The sequence below is a fragment of the Pan paniscus genome, chromosome 1, assembly GCF_029289425.2.
Source record: "Pan paniscus chromosome 1, NHGRI_mPanPan1-v2.0_pri, whole genome shotgun sequence".
Classification (NCBI taxonomy): Eukaryota; Metazoa; Chordata; class Mammalia; order Primates; family Hominidae; genus Pan; species Pan paniscus.
Window position 1 is genome coordinate 92,881,106 of NC_073249.2, and position 24,427 is coordinate 92,905,532.

General features: G+C 50.3%; 1 protein-coding gene across 32 annotated transcripts in view; it reads left to right on the top strand.

The window, feature by feature from the left end:
- Positions 1 to 24,427, top strand: part of ARHGEF11 (Rho guanine nucleotide exchange factor 11) — a 112,534-nt gene that overhangs the window by 83,517 nt on the left and 4,590 nt on the right. For 11 of the 32 annotated variants that reach the window (XM_034937934.3, XM_034937889.3, XM_034937906.3 and 8 more), the window contains 26 exons: positions 305 to 379; positions 595 to 696; positions 2,123 to 2,221; positions 3,438 to 3,480; positions 4,752 to 4,848; positions 5,030 to 5,152; positions 6,079 to 6,102; positions 7,331 to 7,475; positions 8,093 to 8,192; positions 8,973 to 9,002; positions 12,173 to 12,299; positions 15,370 to 15,549; positions 15,640 to 15,687; positions 15,912 to 16,099; positions 16,418 to 16,564; positions 16,853 to 16,932; positions 17,091 to 17,216; positions 17,716 to 17,833; positions 18,674 to 18,852; positions 19,430 to 19,505; positions 19,761 to 19,928; positions 21,087 to 21,177; positions 21,890 to 22,015; positions 22,446 to 22,507; positions 23,451 to 23,672; positions 23,969 to 24,331. In XM_034937934.3, coding sequence (XP_034793825.3) covers positions 305 to 379; positions 595 to 696; positions 2,123 to 2,221; positions 3,438 to 3,480; positions 4,752 to 4,848; positions 5,030 to 5,152; positions 6,079 to 6,102; positions 7,331 to 7,475; positions 8,093 to 8,192; positions 8,973 to 9,002; positions 12,173 to 12,299; positions 15,370 to 15,549; positions 15,640 to 15,687; positions 15,912 to 16,099; positions 16,418 to 16,564; positions 16,853 to 16,932; positions 17,091 to 17,216; positions 17,716 to 17,833; positions 18,674 to 18,852; positions 19,430 to 19,505; positions 19,761 to 19,928; positions 21,087 to 21,177; positions 21,890 to 22,015; positions 22,446 to 22,507; positions 23,451 to 23,672; positions 23,969 to 24,331 — 3,139 coding nt within the window. The remainder of the gene's footprint in view (positions 1 to 304; positions 380 to 594; positions 697 to 2,122; positions 2,222 to 3,437; positions 3,481 to 4,751; positions 4,849 to 5,029; positions 5,153 to 6,078; positions 6,103 to 7,330; positions 7,476 to 8,092; positions 8,193 to 8,972; positions 9,003 to 12,172; positions 12,300 to 15,369; positions 15,550 to 15,639; positions 15,688 to 15,911; positions 16,100 to 16,417; positions 16,565 to 16,852; positions 16,933 to 17,090; positions 17,217 to 17,715; positions 17,834 to 18,673; positions 18,853 to 19,429; positions 19,506 to 19,760; positions 19,929 to 21,086; positions 21,178 to 21,889; positions 22,016 to 22,445; positions 22,508 to 23,450; positions 23,673 to 23,968; positions 24,332 to 24,427) is intronic. The other 21 variants (XM_063604438.1, XM_063604453.1, XM_034937882.3 and 18 more) reach the window with 7 other exon arrangements.

The window sequence follows — 24,427 nt, forward strand, 5'->3', positions numbered from 1 at the left end:
GACAGTCCCACCCCAGATCTTTTGCAAACAGGAAGAGAGCATTTTCTCCTACTTCCCATCTTCATATGTCATGTGACCAGGCTGCTCTGAATCTGCCCTGCCCCACCCAGAAGCAGTTGACTTCCTGCAAGTGGAAATCATTTCATCTGTGCTCTGATTTTGGGGGCGGGAGTGAGATGCCAACGTTCACCAGACCCGGGTGGCTTTGTGAGTGCTGTGCTGCAACTAAACAAACTTCACTGAGGTGGTTGAATCCTCTGTCCTCTATAACCTCTCATCTCTGCAATTTGACTCTCTCCCCCAGGGTGTAGATCAAAGCCCAAAGCCTTTAATTATTGGCCCAGAGGAAGACTATGATCCGGGTTATTTCAACAACGAGGTAACGGTTTCCTGGTTTTCTCCTTTCATCATTTTTTTTTGTCATACAAGCTGCTCTTGACTAGAAGCAGTTTGACTAGCATCAGCTGTGAAGGGAACTTGAGGCGGGGAGCCTCCTGTTATGAACCCAGGACGGGGAATCACATGGGAACTAAGCTGGAACCCGCTGTGCTGCTGTGCCCGGCTTCCCACCATGCTCATCCTTCTGCCTTCCAGAGCGACATCATATTCCAGGATCTGGAGAAACTGAAGTCTCGGCCAGCTCACCTGGGGGTTTTTCTACGTTACATCTTCTCTCAGGCAGACCCCAGTCCACTGGTAAGTCAGAATCATCTGTCTTGATTGAGTGCCTGCTGGTACTGGGCAGAGAGGACCTCTAGCCTCTGTTTCTGCTCCCTGGCTGTTACAAGTCAGATCCATGGGCACAGTCAGGCACTTCAAGGACAGACAAAATAGCCAAGAAGATGAAACCTATGGAGAGGGGATTTTTCACTGTATGACACAGCTAACTAACTACATCAGCTGCCTAGGGAGGAGCAAGAGAGCAAGGCCAGGAAAACTCATTCTTGATCAGTTCAGGAAGTCGTCTTGGAGAAGTTGCTCTTCCTAGAGTTGTTTTTTTTTTTTTTTTTTTTTTTTTTGAGACGGAGTCTCGCACTGTCGCCGAGGCTGGAGTGCAGTGGCGCGATCTCAGCTCACTGCAAGCTCCGCCTCCCAGGTTCACGCTGTTCTCCTGCCTCAGCTCCCCAAGTAGCTGGGACTACAGGCGCCCGTCACCATGCCCGGCTAATTTTTTTGTATTTTTAGTAGAGACGGGGTTTCACCGTATTAGCCAGGATGGTCTCGATCTCCTGACCTCATGATCCACCCGCCTCGGCCTCCCAAAGTGCTGGGATTACAGGCATGAGCCACCACGCCCGGCCTCTTCCTTCGTTTTTTAAACAAAGGTAGATACAGACCGACTAGGGAGTTGAGAGAGTGGCCCTGCGAGAAAACTTGCAGATGGCAAGGCTTAAAGGGTCTTCCGTGTGAAGGTGATGACAAGAAGGAATGTGAAGGGATAGAGACCAAAGTGCCGGGGAAAGTGCTCAGAGCCAGCAACCTTCCCAGTTTCCTTATTCTGCTCAGCTGCTTAGAACGGGAGGGCAGATGGAGGAGAGGAGTTGCGGTTATATTCTTCAGAATAAACTTCTCACCTGGGGCATGGGCTGCTGTTTTGTCTTTCTGGGGATACCATCAGAAGCCAGAATGAACAGCCATCCACAGGTATTCATTGAACACCTGTGTGCATGTCCAAGTGCCAGAAGCATTCCTGAATAAAGACAGGGCACACCACAAAGAGAAATAAAACATGAACCCTTAGGAAACAAGACGTAAAGCAGCACAAGACACAAGTGAAATAGCACGTGTGGAGAGGATACAGAGTTGAGGAGTGATCAGTGTTGAAGATGTGCCCGTGGGAAAGGGGGTGGGGATTATTTTACCACAGGTTTCTGAAATACTCTGACCCCAGCTTTCTCAACTGTTCTGAACTGGAGAATTCTTTGTTGTGGTAGACTGTTCTGTGCCTTTGGGGAAATATGGCTGCATCACTGGGCTGTACCCACTAGATGCCAGTAGCACCGCACTTGCCCAGTAGTTGTGACAACTAAAAATGTCTCCAGACATGGCCAAATGTCCCCTAGGGGGCAAAATCACTGCTGGGGGAGAACCACTGCTCTAACCCAGTTCTCTCTCCTCCTAGCTTTTTTACCTGTGTGCAGAAGTTTATCAGCAGACAAGCCCCAAGGATTCCCGAAGCTTGGGGAAAGACATCTGGAATATTTTCCTGGAGAAAAATGCGGTAAGGCAGTCATAGATTGGATTATAATTTTATCATATTCTTTGAACTACTCAGAGGCAGGGAAAATTAAGCAAAACATCCAGGCCAAGTGGAGACAGGTTCTTAAAGAGAAATCTAGGCTGAGAGATTAATATTCCTGGATTCTGTTCCTAGCGCCACTCTCAAAAAATCTCACAGTACCTCTGTTGTTCCACATATAGAATACACATTGCCTGTCTCTGGAATGTTTGGAGGAAGAGATTGTACCAAATTCTCCCTATTGTCCCCTGATTCAGTGCCCTGGTTCCCCCCAACCCTCCCTGCCTTGCCCATCCCTAGGCCGAAGAAACAGAGGTCTAGAGACATCAGATGACCTAGATCCTTGAGGCAAGAGGAGAACCCAGGTTTCTGAAGCTCAGTCTGGGTTGCTATTACTGCCCAAAGGCAGGAGTCAGAGATGGGAGGCCCCAGAGTGTCTGGGATAGATAGCACCCTGTGCATTGGGACAGAGTTCCCGGGGTATGTCAGGGATCCCGCTGGCAAGAGCATTTCTGCCTGCAAAGGGCAATCGCCATCCCAGACTTTCTAATCTGATCAACTAGACTAATTCCAAGGTGACTTTATTCTTTTGGCAGTAAGCTAGTAGGGTTAATGAGGTTGGAGAAAATTGGTTTTTCTTAAGAGTTTTATATTTGCCCTCTTAAATGGGTCTTGAGTAGGGAGGTTAGAGCTGCCAGTTGTTCTCTGTTGGTTGTTATGGGACCTCTCCAGTATCCAGGTGTCAGGGACTTGTGTAGCAAAAGCCAGAACACCATGCTAACTGCAAGGCTGGGTGACACAAGGCTAGCTTTCCCATGGGAGTGAGCGGGAGGGAAAGTCCACCAAATAGCCTAATGAAGGCTTTTCCTTTTCCCTTGCTGCTAAGTCAGCACAGGTCCACTTTTTGGACAACATGCCATCCCATGCGCTCTAATGGCCTGGAAATAAGAGTGAAAAAAACTGCCTGTGCCGCCCTCAGAATATAGTACCAGCTTGCTCTGTAGCCTCAGACTCCATTTCCCAAAAACCCTAGCCTAGAATTCAGGTGTGCAGTTGGAGAGTGATGAGAAGGATGGTAGGCAGATGTAGGCGAAAAGGCAAGAAGTTCATGTGGCCAACCCCTCCTCGCCTCGCACACTGTTCATCTCCCTGGAGTGTGCAGACCTGACTGCTTCTGCTCCACACTTCTGTTTTTTAGCCTCTGAGAGTGAAGATCCCTGAGATGCTACAGGCTGAAATTGGTAAGTTGGCTCATTGGTCGGTTAGTCTCTTCTTGGTAGCTTTCTTGTCCCGAGCTCTCAGGAGGCTCCAGAGGACAGAAGGGACATAGTCCCTGTCCTTGGGCAACCGTCCTGTAATAGAGGAAAAGACCCATGGGACGATTGCTCCAGAACACTGCACAGTAGCTTACGGACAGGTGCAAATGGGACAGACCCTGCCTAGGCGCTCACTCTGCCAGGGGGAGCTTGTCATGGGAAGACATTGGACTTGGAGTTAGGAGACCTGGGTTCATGTCTGCCAGCCTTCTACATGACCTCTCTGGGCCTCCGTTGGCTTATCTGAACAAAGAGGAAACAGACTTGATCAGGGATTCCTCAGCCAGGTTGATTGTCAAGAATCCCTTGGGGAACTCAAAAAATACAGAAACTAGGGCCTCGCTCCATCCTCCCTGCAGAGTTGGAATCTCCAGAGTGGTTTTTCTTATTTTTTTTGGGGGGGGGAGGGGGGATTTATTTTTGTTTTTATAAGTTCCCTAACTAATACTGACAGCAGCGAGTCCAGAGTGAGGACCAGGCAGGCTAGATGGTGCCCGTCTCCCTTCTCCTTCTAATCATGAGTAGAAGAATTAAGGGGAGGCAGTCTAAGGTGATGTCAGCCTGAGAAGCTAATCACTGGCAGCTTTTTAGAGGACAGGAATTGGAAGCTGCATTTAGAAAGAGATGATTTACGGGCACATGTGACGGGGAGGAAAGCCCAGGCATAGGGTGAACAGAGCTTGCTCAAAAGCAGAGTGAGAATGAAACACAGCTCCCAAGGACTTAGCCTAGCCTGGCTGGAGCTAGATGCAGGGACTAGAGGAGAGACATCTTTCAGTTTCTACTGGGGAGCTCAGGTTTCATGGAGTGTGAAGTGCTTGCCTTTTTTAGCCTTGTGAGCTGCTTCTGGAGCAGTAGAGGGGAACAAGCCTCTCAGAGGTCTGCACTTGGATGTCAGAGGATGGTACTTAGACATATCCAATGAGAGGGGCTTTAATACTTCTCTTAATGGAGCACAGAACATCCAGAAAATATTTTTGTCCTTGCCTTGGACTTTAGATATCAGCATCCAGTCCTGAATTCAGGAATGACCTGAGAGGTCCAGGCCTCCTCTCCCTTTAGGCTAACAGGGCAGAAAGCCAGCCCTTCCTCCCAGTGTCATAGGGAGCTGAAATGCCTTGAGATGCTCAGCAGAAGGGATCTCCCCCCACCCCCAGTACCCCATCCACTCTGCTTTCTCTGATCTCCCACTACAGACTCGCGCCTGCGGAACAGCGAAGATGCCCGTGGTGTTCTCTGTGAAGCTCAAGAGGCAGCCATGCCTGAGATCCAAGAGCAGATCCACGACTACAGGTCGGCCCAGGAGCTGACCTCCCACCGCTCTCCTCGTTCACCTCCGCCTCTTGGCCCTGGCTCCTTCCCTCTGGGACGTGCACATATCTCTTGTTATATGTGTTTGTCTTGTTCTTTCTGGGTGTCCATCTGTTGAGTATTTGTGTATATTTCTTTCTTTCCCTGTGTTTATCTGGCTTAGAACGAAGCGCACACTGGGGCTGGGCAGCCTGTATGGTGAAAATGACCTGCTGGACCTGGATGGGGACCCTCTCCGAGAGCGCCAAGTGGCTGAGAAGCAGCTGGCTGCCCTTGGAGATATTTTGTGAGTCTTTCAGCTTCCTCCCACCCCACTGAACGTCCTAAGCAGGTTGACATATTTTGTGGGTCTGTTCTTTCAACCTCTCCCCCTCTTCCACTTCTTGCCTGATTCTCCTGCCCCTGAAAGATGGGGAGTCCTGCCCTCCTGCTGCATTGGTCAGGCTGAGGGCTGCAGGTGTTCAAGGGTGTGGCAGAGCCTGGAGCTCCTGATAGTCATTTGGTGGTTATGACAGACCACGGGCCCCAGGAATGTGGTAAGCTTTCTGCTTTCCCCTGCTGGCCCTCCTCCTGACCTCTCTCCCTTCCTGCCTCTAAGATCTTATCTGTCACAGAGAGTGAGGCCAGTGATGTGTGTGCCCAGTGGATAAAGTTCCTTCAGGAGGCAGCTAGAACTGGCTTAGGGGAAATTGAACCATCTTTTACTAATCCACATCAGAAAACTGAACTAGTGCAACATACTAAGGTGCTTCTGGCACAGCTGCTTTTGTTATGTTTTTCTAGCGCCATTTTCGAAAGTGTCATAGGCACCTGTGATGCAAGCCCCAGTATCACAGACTTTGTGGGGACACTTCAGGCTTAGAAGCAATTTTTTGCCGTACTACTGCTTCTCACTAAGTAGTTATGTGACCTTGGTTAAGCCATTCCATACAAGTCAGATCCATAGGCACAGCCAGGCACTTTAAGGACAGGGTAAAAATAGCAAAGAAGATGAAACCTATGCAGTCTCTGCTAAGGCTGATATTTCAACTCGGCAAATATTTATGGAGTTCCTGCTATGTACCAAATACTTGTGCATCAGACGTACTTCTCTCCTTTTCCCCCACTAACCCTCCTTTCATCTAGGAAAAACTTACCCTCCTCCTAGCCTCTAACCAGGTGACCAGCCTCTGTCTTTGCAGTCTGAGTCATCTGTTCTTTCTTCCATTCCAGGTCCAAGTATGAGGAAGACAGGAGGTAAGCAAGTCTATGATGTGGATTTGCAGCTTTCAAGGTGGAAGGAGTGGGGTTGAGCTACTATGCTTTCCATTTCTGACAATCACAGGGGAGTCCCTCATGTTGTACAACCATGAAGGACCGTGGTTCCTGAAAGTCTAGCACTCAGGTGTTTGTGTGACCATAACATAGGGGTGATGAGGCCCACGCCCCTGATGCTCAGGGATCACTGCCTGGGGATGTGGGTCTGCTCCTCAGTGGGAAGACACCAAGCTGCCATCGCTTCTCACAGTCCCATACCTGGTGGCAGCTTCTCTACCCAGATGAGCCCTTTGTCTCTCTTCTCACGTCTTTCCCTTAAACCACCTCAAGTAGTAACAGTAATCGTGGAATCAGCCTGTTAGTGACATCTGCAGAGGGGAGCTGGGGTGCAGCATAGTTCCTTTCTTGGCACATATTAGAATTTTTTTTTTTTGCAGCGTATATATTTATCTCATTGTTTTTCATTAGCCAAGGTTAAAATGAGTCTGCATTCCCTTAGCATACACACTAATAAGGGAGAGAAAATGGGGTTAGGAGTCTGTTTAAGAGGGAAATACAGACAGAGCTGAAGCCTTGCTGCATTGAATGCATAGAGTGGGTCATCATCCATCCAGCAAATTGTGGGTACAAGGACATTTTTAAACAGAGCTCTGGACATTTTCATTTGTGGCAGTTGGAAGCCACCTGACAGCTCCTTTTCCATCTCTTTTTCTCTGTACTGGGGTGGGAGGATGGTGAAGGCAGTGTACCTTGGCAGAGGCTGCTTGGCATTTCTCCTTTCCCCTGGCCTCCCCACCCCTGCACATATGCCTGAGAGTATCAGCTGCAGACCTCAGCCAGTCCTCCACATCTGCCTATGGCTTGACCAGGCAGGAAATTATTTACTTACATTTTAGGGAATTGGCATGTTCTTCCACTGACCATCATCTGCTCATGGGGAAGAGTTCTGCTTAGGGAAAGAATAAGACTTCTCCTGGGAAAAGTCTTATTATTGGTTACCTGTGGGCTCACTGTGTGGAGAAGGTCACAGCCCAGACTTTTAGCCAGCTTCTGCCTGCTGTCCCATTTAATTATTCTAGACTTTTCTTTGAATACTTTCACCTGTAACTACCCCTTCCCCACTCCACTGCGTGGTGGTGAAGAGATTGTTTGGCACAGGGAAGATAACTTGAGCTCTCTGATTCAGGACACTGTTCCTCTTTTACAGCGCCCCCATGGACTTCGCCCTCAATACCTACATGAGCCATGCTGGGATCCGTCTTCGAGAGGCACGACCTTCCAACACAGCTGAAAAGGCCCAGTCTGCTCCTGACAAGGACAAGTGGCTACCGTTCTTCCCTAAGACCAAGAAGGTGAGGGTCGGGCATGGTGGCTCATGCCTGTAATCCTAGTACTTTGGAATGCCAAGGCGGGTGATTGCCTGAGCTCAGGAGTTCGAGACCAGCCTGGGCAACATGGTGAAACCCCATCTCTATTAAAATACAAAAATTAGTCCAGCATAGTGGTGCATGCCTGTAATCTCAGCTACTCGGGAGGCTGAGGCACGAGTATTGCTTGAACCCGGGAATTGGAGGTTGCAGTGAGCCAAGATCATACCACTGCACTCCAGCCTGGGCAACAGAGTGAGACTCTGTCTGAAAAAAAATAAAAAGAAGGTAACAGAGCTGTCCTGGAAAATACCTCCTCTTGGTGCAGTTCTCTGTGCTGAGGTAGGTCAGGAAAGCCGTTTTGCAGGTCTCTGGCTACATCCCTCCACCTGGATGTGGAGTCAGTGAGGACCCCCAGACTAGAGCAGCTCTCAGTCTCTTCCAAACCCAGGCCAGAGGCGAACATGCTTGTTAGGGTACCAGCAAGAGTCAGCTCTCCAGTTACTTGCTGAGGGCCAGCCTTGGGGGACAGTGGCAGAATTGATTAGCAGCCACGCCTGGGTATCAGGACCTCCTGCAAACACCAGTGTCTCCTGTCTCAGCAGAGCAGCAATTCCAAGAAAGAAAGGGATGCCTTGGAGGACAAGAAGCGAAACCCTATCCTCAAATACATTGGGAAGCCCAAAAGCTCTTCTCAAAGCAGTGAGTATTTGGGGAGCAACAGCCTTGGGCATTCCTTGGGCAGGGACCTTAGCCCTTTCATGTACCAGTATGTTGGCAGAGGGCCTTCCTGTGTTTCTGGGAGCCACAGGCCCAAACTCAGACCACAGCCACTTTCTCCCCTTGCCAAATCCAGTGCAGGATCTCTGAGGTTCAGGTGAATGTTTCCGAGCCAAGGAAGCCGTGCCGGTCCCCGGGTCTTAGTCTAGGAACCCAGAGCAGTTCTAGCTACCAAACAACCACGTGAGAAACATTTCCCCTCGGCAAGGATCGCCCTGTGGACAGTAAATGCCCCCTTCACCTTCATCCAAGGGTCTATAATTGGTCCTAGCACACAAGACTACAGTAGTACAGATGCGGGCGGGGGATGGTTGAGTCACTATTAAGTAGAACTAGTCAGGTTGGGGGCAAGTTTGGGACCCAGAGATTCCCCTAATGCCATCAGTAACCCAAAACTCAACTGATCCTATCATTGATCTCTTCCCAGCGTGTGTCATTTGTCTGGAAATTGTTGCTGGCCCCTCCCAGTCAGTACCTTAAGCCCCCCAATATCAATGGGAATCTGTGAAGGGCAGTGGGGTGGGCTGGCCTCCCTTTCTGAAATTGCTGCATTGCAGGAAACGGAAAGAGATTCTTCTAGATCAGCCTTGATTTTCGCCACTACCTTTTAATTTTTTGGCTTGATGTAATTTTTATTTTGATTCTTAAAACATTGATTGACTCTTCATGGTTTACTTTTGTTTTTGTTTGTTTTTCTTTTAGCATTTCATATTCCCTTGTCCCCTGTGGAAGGTAAAAGGACCATTTTATTTGGGTTTGTCTTTGCATTAGCATTGAGTTTCCATCTCCCAAATCTTGTCTTTTCTGTTTCTTTCTCATCATCTCCCATCCTGTTCCTCCTCCCTCCCTTTCTTTCTTCTCTCCATTTCTCTTATGCGTTGCTCATTGTTGCTAAAGCTGCTGTGTGCTGCAAACCCTGTGGGGGATTGGGGAGGGCACCACCCTCATGCCAGGTACAAGACCTTGTCTCCTAACTCAGAGTTCCAGGGGGCAAGACCCCTTCTCCTGCAGGGACAGCTCCTTCTGGTAGTTCTGGCCGAGACTAGACTTCTGGTTCCTCTGGCAGTTTTTCCATAGCCTGAGGCCTTTTCTCTATAATTCAGTCACATCTCCAAGGATGAGGGTCCAAAAATCCAGAGTTCTGTATAAGTGAGGGGAACCCTCACACATTGAAGGGTCTTGCAGTGAAGCAGAAGTGCCTCAGATTTTTTTTTTTTTTGGAGACACAGTTTCACTCTGTGGCCCAGGCTGGACTGCAGTGGTGTGATCTTGCCTCACTACAAACTCCGCCTCCCAGGTTCAAGGGATTCTCGTGCCTCAGCCTCCCGAGTAGCTAGGACTACAGCCATGTGCCACTACACCCAGCTAATTTTTGTATTTTTAGTAGAGATGGGGTTTCACCATATTGGCCAGGCTGGTCTCGAACTCCTGACCTCGGGTGATCCACCCGCCTTGGCCTCCGAGAGTGCTGGGATTATAGACATGAGCCACCGCGCCCGGTCAGTGCCTCAGATTTTTGTTTTCAGTTAAAATAATTAAAATGTCAGCTTTGAAGGTGATTTTATTTTTTATGTAAAGTATGGGTCTCCAACAGTTTTTCTCTTGGATATTTTTGTTCTTATCATCTACTTAAGCCCTTCAGTATAGCACCTCCATCTCTTTTGACGTTTGACTACCAGCACTGTTAACCACAGCAGTGAAAAAAGAATGACCCTAAATGTATTTTAGAGGACCTAGTATCTTCCAGAATCCATGTATTTAAAACATTAATGTGATACACATTAACCCACAAGAAGCTTAGAGCCTACAGTGAATTGTCACAGAATTGAGCAAGTTCATTTCCTGTTAATAAGGTCCATATGTGTGCAACTGATTAACACTTTCTAGGTTCTACAATAAATATATATATAGAGAGAGAGAGAGACAGCAATGGGATGCAACCTGGAAACTATTCTGTTACTGCAATTTATTTTATGTAAAAGTGACAATTAAAAATATTATCTTCCAAATTAGTTTAAAAGTTACTAAATTCCTAGACTGTATGCCATTTTAAGCAGTAAAAATAAGGAATTAATGTAAAAAAGTTTATAAAACAAGGGGAAAAAAAAGAATGGCCTTGAAATCCAGTCCTCAGGTTTTTTTGTTTTTGTTTTTGTGTTTTGAGACAGGGTTTCGCCCTGTTGCCCAGGCTGGAGTGCAGTGGTCTAGTCATAGCTTACTACAGCCTTGAACTCCTGGCTCAAACAGTCCTCCCACCTCAGCCTTCCAAGTAGCTGGGGCCACAGACGTATATCACCACACCTGGCTAATTTATTTTTTGTAGAGAGAGGGTCTCACTATATTGCCCAGCCTGGTCTCAAACTGCTGGGCTCAAGTGATCCTCCTGCCTTGGCCTCCAAAAATGCTGAGATTGTAAGCATGAGGCACTGTGTGCCTTGCCACTTTGCTCTTTTTTAAAATGCATTTCCTTCTACCTGTTTTTCCCCTGTTACTCTGGGTCATTCAGTTATACCAGATCTCAGGGCTACGCCTGTATTTTGCCACAGCTAAGGTATAACTCTATCTAGAACATTAATTGTGCATTTTCCAAGTGGCCCATGGGAAAGGGAAGAGTGGACTCAGCCTGCCGGCTTTCAGTTATAGGATGTTCCCAGGCTCCCACATCATCACCCAGCCAGGGTGGCTCAGGGCTGCGGCTGCCCAGCTGGCCCTGGCATCTGCATGGCTTCAAGGCCCAGATGCACGTTCAGGCTGGGACAGGCAGATCTGCTCTTAATCTCCAAAGTGAGAGTGATGGTAATAGCCCTACTCCTGTAATGTGCACCCACAGCTACTTACACAGTTTTAGAAAAATATTCCCTAGCCACTTGCCTAAAGGCTGTCGAGTTGTAAGCTGTGAAGACAGCAGCTAAATTTTTTTCTGTTCTCTCTGACTTAGAAGTTTTCTTATGAAAGTCAGATTTTGAGACAGATTTGTAAGTTTGTATATGTAGATGTCAGAATCTCTGAAGTAGGATCAGGGCCCAGACCCTGGGCTGTTGATATTGCCTCCCCATTTCCCCTTGTCCTTTCCGCTGGTCTCAGGCAGCCAGCATTTCTAGCCCACCCCTGTTCTAATATCGATGGGCTCAGAACTGAGCTAGTTGACTTGAAGGTGAATTCCTTATCTCTCTTCCCTCCTGCTGAGAGCCACAGAACTCTGGGTCTGAGTTCTCCAGGGGCTGTAGTTGGCATTACCTGTGCCTTTTCACTCTACCATCTGCCCTCTCTGTCTGAACAGGAACAGCTCTCTTCTGTCTTAGCTTTGAAAGGGGGCTGGAATTTGAATGCCAGTGAAGTCTCTCCTCTGTTCCTCCTAGGTCATCTCTTACGGTACTAAAGAGTCTGATTCTGTAGTGATGAAGTCCAGAGAAGGGCAGAAAGGACAGGAAGGAGAGGCAGAGAAAAACAAATAAAGAACTCTAAAATTCATTTAAATTTGAGAAATGTCTGATATATTTTGGCAACATGGCCAAATTACATGTAGATGTGCTTTGGTCTTCCTGGCTGTTTTTTTAACCTGTATGTGGCTTTTAGGAAAAACCTAATCCATGACTTTCAAGCAGAAGCGTTATTATAATAATGTAAGAGCCAAAAGAATGCTTATGGAAAATATACTTCCAAACCCTCTCATTTTGCGCATGAGGAAAGAATCAACCCAGAAAGGTAGTGTGACTGCCCAGGGCCACACAGCATATTCATAGAAGAGCCAGGACCAGAACACATCTCCTGACTCTTGGTCCAGTGCTGTTCTCATCCACGCTTGCTCATTGCTCTGTCTTCTGGGATCTGGGGAAGTCCAAGCCCGAGAAGCCATCCCTGAACAGCAAGCCTAGTGTCCTTCATTTTCTTTTTGCTTCTAGTCAAACCAGGCAATGTGAGGAACATCATTCAGCACTTTGAGAACAACCAGCAGTATGATGCCCCAGAACCTGGGACACAACGACTCTCGACCGGAAGCTTTCCTGAGGACCTGCTGGAGAGTGACAGGTAGCACTGGCTGGATGGGACTCGCCAGCTGCTCGAAGAGTGGGTCATGGGCAGGGCTGATGCTAGGGTTTAATTCCAGCTACTTTACCCCTCTCCACTAGCTTCTAAGGCTCCCTTTACAGAACTTCCTCCCCACCCCCAGTATCTTCAGGAGACACATTGTGTGCTAGTGAACAGGCCAGTGGAAGAGCAAGCAGATCCCCGACTTCCAGCCCAAGAACTACACACTTTTCAAATTCCCTTTGGATTTATCACCTGACTACTCAGTAACCTTCATCCAAGATCGAGCTAGGTGATAAAAAGCAGCTAATCAGGAAACCCTAAGTGACAAGGATAAGGAAGACTATAGTGGGGGCAAGAGGGAGTCCTGGGGAAAAAAGACCCAGGCAGGCAAAAGAAAGTGGTTTCCTGTCTGTATGTGAGGAAGAGAGCCAGAGATGAGATTCTGCTGGGTACTTTAAAGACAAATGATGTAACTATAGGCATCGGATGTCCACCTCAGCAAAGAGAGGCAAAGTGGATTGATTACAAATGGACTGTTTTTCCCTTTTCAAGAAGAAAAAGGGGAACTGAGACTGGCATCTCTCATATTCTTCTTTGGTCAGGTTCTAACTAGAGTCCCCGTCTGGTATGAAAACTTGTTCTTGGACTTACTTGCTCTTGATTGTGGCATGACAGCAGTCAAGTCATGTCTAAAATTCTATAGCCAACACTTAAAAACCAACACCACCCTTAAAGGTGACTTAAACAGGTAGAGTAATATGGTCTTGTGTGGGGGGAAATAATGCTTGTGTACAGTCAAGCCTCAGAGCCACTGAGCTGGAGTATAGGCAGGCATGAAAGCAAGTCAGTATGTAGCAGCGTGGATATTCAAGCCATTTTGCCTTTGTTTGTTTGTTTGTTTGTTTTGGGGATTTTTTTTTTCTTTTTTAAAGAGACAGGATCTTTCTCTGTCACCCAGGCTGGAGTGCAGTGGTGCAATCATAGCTCACTGCAGCCTCAAACTCCTGGGTTCAAGGGATCCTCCCACCTCAGCCTCCTGAGTAACTAGGGATACAGGCATGCACCACTGCACCTGGCTAATTGATTTTTATTTTTTTGAGACAGTCTCACTATGTTGCCCAGCTTGGTCTCGAACTCCCAACCACAGCAATCTTCCTGCCTCAGCCTCCCAAAGTGCTAGGATTATAGGCATGAGCCACTGCACCTGGCCTATTTTGCCTTTGAAATAACTAATTATCAAACCATAAGCCAACCTTTCCTGCTTGAATGCAGGTTACTCCTTTCTGTTTATATGAAGCCTTTTTTCAGCTTAACACGTGTTAAAAGATTTTGCTGCCATGAGAATTGACAGATTTACAGGAGACAAAGGTTAGATTTGTACTGGGGGAAGGTTGAGTTCTAACATTAATGGGTAAGTTAAATACGCAAATTATGTGATTCCTGTGGAAGCACATGATGTCGTAGATATATCAAATATTTTAAGACTATAAGACATCAACATTTTGAGAAAATATTTGAGACCATTTACAAAGTTGCATTCTTGGCATTGCTAGGTAAATTTGCCCTAAGACACTCGTTAGGATCCTAAAGCTACTCTAAGCAGAAGCCTTTGGGTTTGATGATTATCAACTCATTGGCAATCTCAGAAGAAATAGTATTAGCAGTATGGCGGGTCAGAGATTGTTGTAGATACTCAACAGGTATAAGATGCCCCAGTTCTAGAAGGCAATACCCTAGGAATCTGGGGGCAAAGATAGATGATATGCCTCACTTCTTGGTGAGGAGCATTACTTACTTCTGGGTGCTTGAAGGAAGGTGCTTAGCTCTGCAGCCCCAGTAACTCCACTGGGTGTTTGTTGTGGTGGTACAGTGACCCATTAGGACACTGAAAAGTGTTCTGAGTTAGTCTGGGTTGGGATTGTTCTAACACAATTCTGGAGGGTGAATTCAATAAGGGATCAGTGGGCAGTATATTTTCTAACCCTGCAGACAAAACCCTCAGGACCCTAGGAGATGAGCTCCATTTTGGATCATCTGGCAGTTTGGGCACAATGAATGGAGACCGAGACATTTAGCTCCTCATTGCAGCAACCTGCTGTGCTATTAAGAGCTCTGCAGACATTTCCAGGCCTCCTGTGGTCCTAGAAGCAGAGCAGGATGTAGATTACTAATAATATCAGAAAACCAGCCCAACAGGGCCACAGCATGGAGGTGGGGTGACCATCCTGGGGCGGCTAGGGGTCAGAGGTGCCAGCTGTCTTGGGCTGATGCACTGCAGGACTCGACACCGCAACACCCAGTCATCAGCATCTCATCAAACCCCAGAGACACTCAGTAGCCAAGCACGGCAGGCCAAGGAGCGGGTCCTGCCTATCAGTAAAAAGGCCCCTTTAAGCACAAGCCTGTCTGCTCTTGAGAGGAAATGGAATCTTAGGAACAGTACTGTTAAGATAAGAATGGAACTCATCCACATCAAAACTGGAGGGCTAAGAATCCAGCAGCAGATAGAACTTTCTGACAGGCAGTGTGGAAAATCCTAAAATGAGCTGTGAATATAGTGACTCCACTTTCCTCTTAAGACCTCTTAAAAGAGGTTCGCCTCAAGCAGAGTTAAAGGTGGGAGCTGACCCGTTCCAAAGCAGAGGCAACGTGAACTGGCCACTAGGGGCAGGGAGCTGGGACCTTGTGTTCCCTGTTGAGGGACGATGATGTCTACCACCTTCTTGACAGAAGCATGGTGTCTCAGGCCTCTGGACACACTACAACTCTTGAGTCTGTTAGCCCCAGATTTCATCTTCCTGTTAGGATCCCTTCCTAATAGCTCCAGAGGAAGATGACTGTCCATCCATCAGGCTAGGCTGGGGAGAGAGGAGGAGTTTGTAGAGCAGCAAAAATAGTCTGTCATTGAGAAGCTTCCACTGCCATCCAGCTGCTTTGGCCATGTTCAGGAGGAGAACCTGTGGCACGAAGGCATCTTTGAGATGGAGCCACAGGTAAGAGTTAGCCAGGATGTAAGCATGGCCCACTGACTTCCCAAGTCCCAAAGTCTTTTGTCCCTTCCCCCCAGTTCACGCTCAGAGATTCGCCTGGGCCGCTCTGAAAGCCTCAAGGGCCGGGAAGAGATGAAACGGTCTCGAAAGGCAGAGAACGTGCCCCGCTCTCGCAGTGATGTTGACATGGATGCTGCTGCGGAGGCTACTCGCCTGCACCAGTCAGCCTCGTCCTCTACCTCCAGCCTCTCCACCAGGTGGGCAGGGCTACAACGGCTGCACCCATGGACATCTCAGGGGTGGCAGCAAGGATAGAGGGTTGCTGAGAGTTGACATTCCCTCCACAGGTCTCTTGAGAACCCAACCCCTCCATTCACTCCCAAAATGGGCCGCAGGTAAGTGATGGGCACGGTGGTGCCTCTGTTTGGTGTCTCTGTGTCCCATCCACACCTAGCTGCTCCTCTCACCCGCAAGGGGCTGGTTGGGTGGCTGTCTCCTCTTCTGGGCCCACTGGTTTCCCATGTGCATGGGGCAAGCAGGTCGGGCAGGAGAGGGAGGGCCAAACCCTCTGTGTGAGTTCTTCCTCCTAAATGAAGCTGAGCTGCCTGTTTTCCCCCAGGAGCATTGAGTCCCCCAGTTTGGGGTTCTGCACAGATGCCCTCCTTCCCCACCTCCTAGAGGATGATCTGGGCCAGCTGTCTGACCTGGAGCCAGAGCCAGATGCCCAAAATTGGCAGCATACAGTGGGCAAGGATGTGGTGGCTGGGCTAACCCAGCGGGAGATTGACCGGCAAGAGGTCATCAATGGTGAGAACGTGCTCCACTGCCCCCAGCTCCGCTCACACGTGTGGGAATAGGTCCAGAATGCCTAAGACACAAGGGTGGGAAAGAGGTAAATAGGGTGGGGGGCCCCTGTGTGCTGGAGCAGGTCCACATTGCCTGTTGCTATAAGGTTCCCCTCAGTTCTGGCCCTTGGGGTAAGAGAAAAGTTGCCGTATGATCTGAAACTGGCACTTCAGTTCCCCCAAAAATAGAGTGGTGTGGGAACCAGGTCAGGGACTCTAGATACTTGCTGATCCATTTTCTCCCTGGCTTTCTACCCTCCTTGTCACAACCACCGCTCAGAGCTGTTTGTGACTGAAGCTTCCCACCTGCGCACACTCCGGGTCCTGGACCTGATCTTCTACCAGCGAATGAAGAAGGAGAACCTGATGCCCCGGGAGGAGCTGGCCCGGCTCTTCCCAAACCTGCCTGAACTCATAGAGATTCACAGTAAGGAGCCTGTGCCCCTCCAGACTCCTCTTCTGCTGCCCTTCAGCTTCCTGTTCCACTTTGGCCCCACTGCCAGGACCTCCCTGAGTAGGTAACCTCCCACCAATCCCTGGTGAGAAAAAGATGTGTGGACAGCCTGAAACCAGCACTGGAGTTCACCCCGAAAGTACAATGGTTTCCAGACCCTTCCCATGGCACTGCTGTCAGAGATTCACTTCTCTCTGTCAGAAAGGTTCTGGCAGTTGAGCTCAACCCCAGGCATTTGTATTTGTTCTCTTCCTGCCCCAGATTCCTGGTGTGAAGCCATGAAGAAGCTCCGGGAGGAAGGCCCCATCATCAAAGAGATCAGTGACCTCATGCTGGCCCGGGTATGGCTCCAAACTTCTCCCTCTTGGCAAGGAGGAGATTGGGGGAGGCAGGGTCTCATTACCCAAGGCCAGAGAATTTGGCAAAGGAAGGGATAGGCAGGGGTCTGGTCCCAGGCAGGGGTTTGATGCCTGGCCCCGTGTCCATTCTGCCTCTTCAGTTTGATGGCCCTGCCCGAGAGGAACTCCAGCAAGTGGCTGCACAGTTCTGTTCCTATCAGTCAATAGCCCTAGAGCTAATCAAGACCAAGCAACGCAAGGAGAGTCGATTCCAGCTCTTCATGCAGGTGCGTCCTTGGCCATGCCTTGGCCTTCCTTCATCTCCATCAAGGTCACCAAGGATCTCCTGAACTTCTCTCCTTCTGGCCACATCATCCCTGTCTACAGCAACTCCCTCTACCCTTCAGCACACGCTCCTCAAAAGCACTGACTCACTCTAGACAAAGAGACTTCTGTTTGTTGGAAAGAATCCTGGATTAGCAGTCAGAGGCCTGGCTCACCCACCAGCACCTGTGTGTCCTGAGATGGATCTCAGTTTCCTTGTCTATAGAATGGCAGCAATATGCCTGCCCTTCTGTTTTGACCATATCCCTTTGGATTGGTGTCTCCCTGCCACCACACACCCTTCTCTACATCTTTAAGGAAGAAGCTTCCACTGCCATTTCTGAGTGATCCATCTGGCGTTAGGACCTGTTTGTCATATTCACACCCATCTTGGCCCTGAGCCCATAAGCCAGCTCCCAGCCACGCTGACATCTCCTCCCTTCTGTGTCTCCTGCTGTCTAGGAGGCTGAGAGCCACCCTCAGTGTCGGCGGCTGCAGCTGAGAGACCTCATCATCTCTGAGATGCAGCGGCTCACCAAGTACCCGCTGCTGCTGGAGAGCATCATCAAGCACACAGAGGGTAGCACCTGGGGAGGGGCTGGCATCACAGGCAGTGGGCCTCGTGCCAGACCCTCATTCTGACACTGCTTTGTGACCTTAGCAAGTCACTGTGCCTTGTGGTCTTTGGTGTCTTCGTCCTTTTTCTGTTGTGGGGTGTTTCAGAGAAGAAAATGATTGTAAATGTCCTTTGGAAAATATAAGGTGTTTAACAGTGGGAGGAGTAGGGGCCACCATCGAAGGCCACCTGTGTGGGCCTTTGTGCAAATCCAAGGAAAGCATCCGGTGCCCAACACAGGCTGGCACTCAAGGGCACCTGGGTCCCTCTGGTTGCATGGGGCTGGATTTTATCCCCATTCATGCCCCCTGCAGTGCACAAAAGACACAGCCTATGTGGTTACACTAGAGGGGCAGGGGACCAGACTGAACAAGAGGGTCAGGTTGTCACTCTCCCTGGGATCCTGGGCATCTTTCACTACCCCCAAATTTCAGACATTGGAGTCAGGACAGAGAGGTGTTAGGAACCCCAATCTGATTTGAACAGGCTTTCCAGAGGCATAATTGTGGCCATTTACCACAGTCTCTGTCCCTTGCATCTGTAGAGCTGGTTGTAGTAGAGGCAGGGATTCCCAGGAGCTATCAGCGTCTTCAAAGCAGTAGTCTGTCTGAGACGTGAAGATGCTCAGTAAAAGTTACCCTTACCACTTGGGGTCCTCATGTGAGGCAAGGGTGGCTCCCCTCCACCCACGCCTGCTGGTCTGAAGCAAGCCAGCTGCCATGGATGAATAGGCAGATAACAGCTGGCGCCATGATAGACTTCTCAGGCAGGAGCCCCAACCATCTCTTCTGTCCATTTTGGTAGGTGGCACCTCTGAGCATGAGAAGCTGTGCCGGGCCCGGGACCAGTGCCGGGAGATTCTCAAGTATGTGAATGAAGCGGTAAAACAAACAGAGAACCGCCACCGTTTAGAGGGCTACCAGAAACGCCTGGATGCCACCGCCCTGGAGAGGGCCAGCAACCCCCTGGCAGCAGAGTTCAAGGTAGGAGGCAGAGGCTGCAGCAGTCAACCCCTCACACTTTGTGGGTACCCTTAGGAGCAGAACACTGGTCAGGGCTTGGAGAGTCTTAGAGGTAGGAGACAGAGACCAGATAGGGTGGCACAATGGAGCCCCAGAAGACACACACCCTGCTATTGTCACCCTGTCCCTAGATGGACAAGGCAGGCCGCCCCACCTAAGAAAGACTAGATGTTGGAACTCAGCCTGAGAGAGCAGGGGATGGGGTAGAACTGGAGGTAAGGTGGAGATCTTCTGGGAGGGAATAGAGCTGGAGGCATGGGCAGGAAAAGCAGTATGTGGTCTTCTTGGGACTGTAGCTGGCACGTGGTAGGGGCAGGTGGGAGACCCAAGTCAGAGCCATTGGTATATCCCCCTGCTGCCACATGGCACATGACTTCACAGTTACCTTTTTGCTTGTCTTCATCCCCCACAAGAGAGTAAGGGCAAGGACTTTTTCTTATTTACCAATTCCCAGCAACTTAACACAATGTCTGGCACACAGTAGGCTCTCAAACACTTGAATGAATGAATGAATGAATGAATGGTGTCTCCTTAACAGAGCCTGGATCTTACAACCAGAAAAATGATCCATGAGGGACCCCTGACCTGGAGGATCAGCAAGGATAAGACCTTGGGTATGTGCCAGGGGACTGGGACTGAGCAGGAACCTGTAGTGGGTGGGCCTCCCTGGGCTCTTCTGTCTTTCCCAAGCATTGAAACATGACTGGAGGTGATAGCTCAGGACATGGGAAGGGAATAACCAGAGAGAGAAATGGGGTCACCAGACTCCCAGGACTTCCTAGAGCCTCCAGGAGCCTGTGGCCCTGCATTGTGCTCATGAGGGATGAGTAGGCACCAGGGAACACCTTCCCATGACCATACCCCTCCAGACCTCCACGTGCTGCTGCTGGAGGACCTCCTAGTGCTGCTACAGAAACAGGATGAGAAGCTATTGCTGAAGTGCCACAGCAAGACCGCTGTGGGCTCCTCAGACAGCAAGCAGACCTTCAGCCCCGTGCTCAAGCTCAATGCTGTGCTCATCCGCTCTGTGGCCACAGGTACCTGGGGAGATAGTCCAGGCTGGCCTGGGGCTCAGGGACCATGTCCAGCAAGTGCTGGGTGAGGCAGGGCCAGTCTGGAGCCTTTACAGGACCTACCTGTCCACCTGTGTTCCTTTCCTCCTGTCCTGACCCAGCCTAAGTGGTAGGACTGGCCCAAAGTGGGGTAGGATGAGGGTTAGGATGGGGACCAAGAGGAAGACAGACAACCTGGCACAGGGGTGGTCAGCAGTCCCCAAGCACAGTGCTGGATAGGATGTGCACACCCAGGATGGGTAAGAGTGTCTGAGCAGGATTGGGAAGAATGGGATTAGGCAAAATGAGTAGGACAAGCCTTTCTGCTACAGAGTGACTTGGGCAGAGCTTGGTTACAGAAGATGTTAGTACCCACGGTACAGAGCTGGGTCCAGTGGACAGGGACATTTCAATGAGAAGTGTAGTGTGTGTGAGAAAGGGCTCTGGAGCAAAATTCTCTGGATTCACTTTCTTCGTCTGTAAGATAGGAGTGATACCTACCCTACCTCTTGTGGGCATCAAAAGGGATGATGGGTATGAAAAAGTTTTATAAACCCTTGACCAGGCACTGTGGCTCATGCCTGTAATCCCAGCCCTTTGGGAGGCCGAGGCACTCAGATCACTTGAGGTCAGGAGTTCAAGACCAGCCTGGCCAACATGGTGAAACCCTATCTCTACTAAAAATACAAAAATTAGCCAGGCATGTTGGCAGGCACCTGTAATTCCAGTTACTCGGGAGGCTGAGGCAGGAGAATCACTTGAACCCAGGAGGCGCAGGTTGCAGTGAGCCAAGATGGCACCACTACATTCTAGCCTGGGTGACAGAGCAAGAATCCGTTTCAAAAAAAAAAAAAAAAAGTTTTATAACTCCTAAGCACCATACACCTATCAGCCATCACTGTTATTAGAGCAGGAGAGGAATGGGGGTGGCTGTGGAAGATGACATTAGGGGTCCTGGAATTTCCTCTATCCCTTATGTAAGTGGGTTCCAAGCGGTCCTGAAGATCCACATCTGTCTCGTGCTGCACTCTCCATCCGCGTTGAGGGTCAGGGCTTTGAGTCCCACTCTGTCACCCTGGCCCAGGCTGCAGTCACACCTGCCATCCCTAGTACAGACCCTTCTACCTTCCTTTCCTCACACAGATAAACGGGCCTTCTTCATCATCTGCACCTCCAAGCTGGGCCCACCCCAGATCTATGAGCTGGTTGCATTGACGTCATCAGACAAGAACACGTGAGAATTGATTGAGGGGTTACCCGTAACTGCGGTCCCTTTCGGACCAGGGTGGTGTGTATGAGGACAGTGGGTAGCAAGGCCAGGTTTGGGCCCCAAAGCAGTCCCTGGACAAGGGATTGGGAAGGAAGTGGGAGGTAGGACAGAAGTAGAGAAGCTGGGAGGGGTCATCACCCCTGACCTGGTCACCAGGCCCGCTTCTGGAAGAATGAGCTTCTTGCAGTCTTCCAGCCGCTGCTGCTGCTTCTTTCCTTCCTGCCCTACTCCCTTCACCATCAGGCAAATTAGATTCATGCATCCTTCTCAGGCATTTGCCTCCCACCCAGCCCATGTTCTTTGACAGCAGCTGCCAGAGGTGGCATGGTACAGTGGAAGGAGACAGGTTGAGTCAGACTGTTTCCCAACTCCAGGGTTTTCATCTGTAAAATGTGGCTAATGCTACCTGTTAGAGGATTACTTTAGAGGGAAAACATAGAATGCTTTGCACAGAGTGTAACAGAGGGTTGGTGTCCAGGATTTGGTAGCTGCAAGTAATATAACCGCAAGGGAGCAGCCAGGGAGGACTGTACAGGGAGGTGGGCACCTGCCAGGCAGAGGGTTCTTAGGGCCTGGAGAAGGGCCTGGAAGCCCTGTTCCAGTGGGCTCAGTACGGGGTGGTGCGTGCTGCTATCTTGCTCTCACTACAGTCCTCTCTGTTCCTGCCGAGCAACAGATGGATGGAGCTCTTAGAAGAGGCCGTGCGGAATGCCACCAGGCACCCCGGAGCTGCCCCAATGCCCGTACATCCTCCACCCCCAGGTCCCCGGGAGCCAGCCCAGCAGGGCCCCACACCCAGCAGGTGCAGTGCTTAGCCCTCCAGACCCTGCACTCTCTCCACTCCAAACCTCCTGTTTCCTGCTGCTTTTAAGCCCTTCGCCCCCCTGGGTAGACAGCCACAACAGGGAAATGCTAGCAGGGAGCAGACAGCTCCAAGTGCTGACAGATGGAGGAACGTGCCCCCTGTCCCTGCTTCTTGTCCCTGTCTGCTCCCCCACAGCCTGCCACCTGGCTGTAATAGAGCTGAGCCTGAAGAAGGGTGAGGGGGGTGTAGAGCAAGGGACCAGAGAAGCTCAGCCAGCAGCCCCCCTCCTCTCTGGGTTGCCAAGCAGACCAGCCAGGTGAAGAGGCCCACACCGTCCTTCTCGGATCCTACTCCATTGCCCATTCTAATGCACGAGTCCAGGGTGGAATCTCATGACATCTCATCCTGTGTTGGTTTCCTTCCTCAGGGTAGAACTGGATGACTCAGACGTGTTCCATGGTGAACCCGAACCTGAGGAGCTGCCTGGAGGTAAGGGCCCTGAACTGTCCTGTGGGAGCCAGCCCAGGCCTTTTTCTGTAGGCACAGGTTGGGTGTGAGTATGGGGGCGATGGGAGAGTCCATCAGGGCCTGGGGTGTGAGGTTTTGATAAAGAGTAGAGAAGAAACAGGGCGGGAGGAAGAGTCTGGAAGAGGAAGGAGAGCAGACTGAATAGACTTAAGAAAGGGTGAACTCACTCACCTGACCAGAAATTCCCACCCAGCCTCTCTGGGTGACGGCGTCAGCCGTGGAAGAAGATGAGCAGTCTGGCGGGATCCACGGGCCCTGCATCCTCCAGCCAGGGGTTACTGTTGGGGAGGGAGATACATGCTGCAACAATGGGAATGGAAAACATGGCGGGGCTGGGGAGCACAAAGGGCTTAAGATGCAGTTACTGTGATGGGATTGGTAGAGGGGACAGCATTCTCATTGAGAGCTTGCGTGTGAAATAACCTGGGGTCTTGGGTTTCAGGAGAAATCTCGGGTTTCCTGGCTGGGTCCCTGTTGTTTCCTTCTGCTTAGAATGCTTTTCCTTCTAACGCCACACCTCCTTCGCGTCTTCATTCCAGTGTCCTCTTGGCCCAATCTGTTTAATACTGTAGCCAGCACTGTCCAGCCCCTAGCCCCATGCCCTGTTGTTGTTTTCTTCTTTCCGGTGGAAGTTACCGCCTTCTAACAAACTACATAATTGACTGAAGTGTCTTATTTTTGTATGTCCCTCCCCTAGAATGTAAGCTCAACATAGGCAGGGATCTTTTTGTTTTGCTTACTGTTGTATGCCAAGAGCCTGGGACAGTGCTGGCCACGGGAAGTTCTCAGTAAACAACTGTAGAATAAGTCAGTGTTCCCAGCCCCTTGGCTCCAAAGCTGCCCATAGGCTCTCCCATACGTGCCCTCTCCCTTTCCCTGCCTTACAATCTTCTCTCATCCGAAACAGGCACTGGGTCCCAGCAGAGGGTCCAAGGGAAGCACCAGGTCCTGCTAGAGGACCCTGAGCAGGAGGGCAGTGCAGAGGAAGAGGAACTGGGTGTCCTGCCTTGCCCTTCCACATCCCTGGATGGAGAGAACAGGGGCATCAGGACAAGGAACCCCATCCACTTGGCCTTCCCAGGCCCTCTGTTCATGGAAGGGCTCGCTGACTCCGCTCTGGAAGATGGTGAGTGCTTCAAGGCCCTGCCGTCAGCCCCTGGTCCTCAGTCGCACACCCAGTGTGAACTGGCAGGCGCCTGCACCCTCCACCTTCCCGAAGGCTCTTCCTGGTGTGCTTGAGGAGAGATGGATGCAGAGATAGATGTCGTTCCCCACCCAACCCCCACCAGCTAGTTGGCCAGAGCCCTCCAGCTTCACCTGTGCCTGAGGTCACCACCTTGGGGTCAGTGGGGCAGTACAATGATCCTTCTGGCGTGGTGTGCAGTCCCATGCTGGGAAGACATCACCCTGTTTCCCCTCCAGTGGAGAACCTGCGACACCTGATCCTGTGGAGCCTGCTGCCAGGTCACACCATGGAAACTCAGGCTGCCCAGGAGCCCGAGGACGACCTGACACCCACACCTTCTGTCATCAGCGTCACCTCTCACCCCTGGGACCCAGGCTCCCCAGGGCAAGCACCCCCTGGGGGTGAAGGGGACAACACCCAGCTTGCAGGGCTGGAGGGGGAACGGCCAGAGCAGGAAGACGTGGGTCTCTGTTCTCTGGAACACCTACCCCCAAGGACCAGAAATTCTGGGATATGGGAGTCTCCAGAACTGGACAGGAATCTGGCTGAAGGTGCTTCAAGCACAGAGGCAGCAGGAGGTTACAAAGTTGTGAGAAAAGGTAAAATAAATGGGAGTGTCCAGTGGGGAGACAAGCACCCTTGCTAGGTGAGATAAGTCTTCCGAACAGCTGCTTCCTTCCCTGTACTCCCCCGGG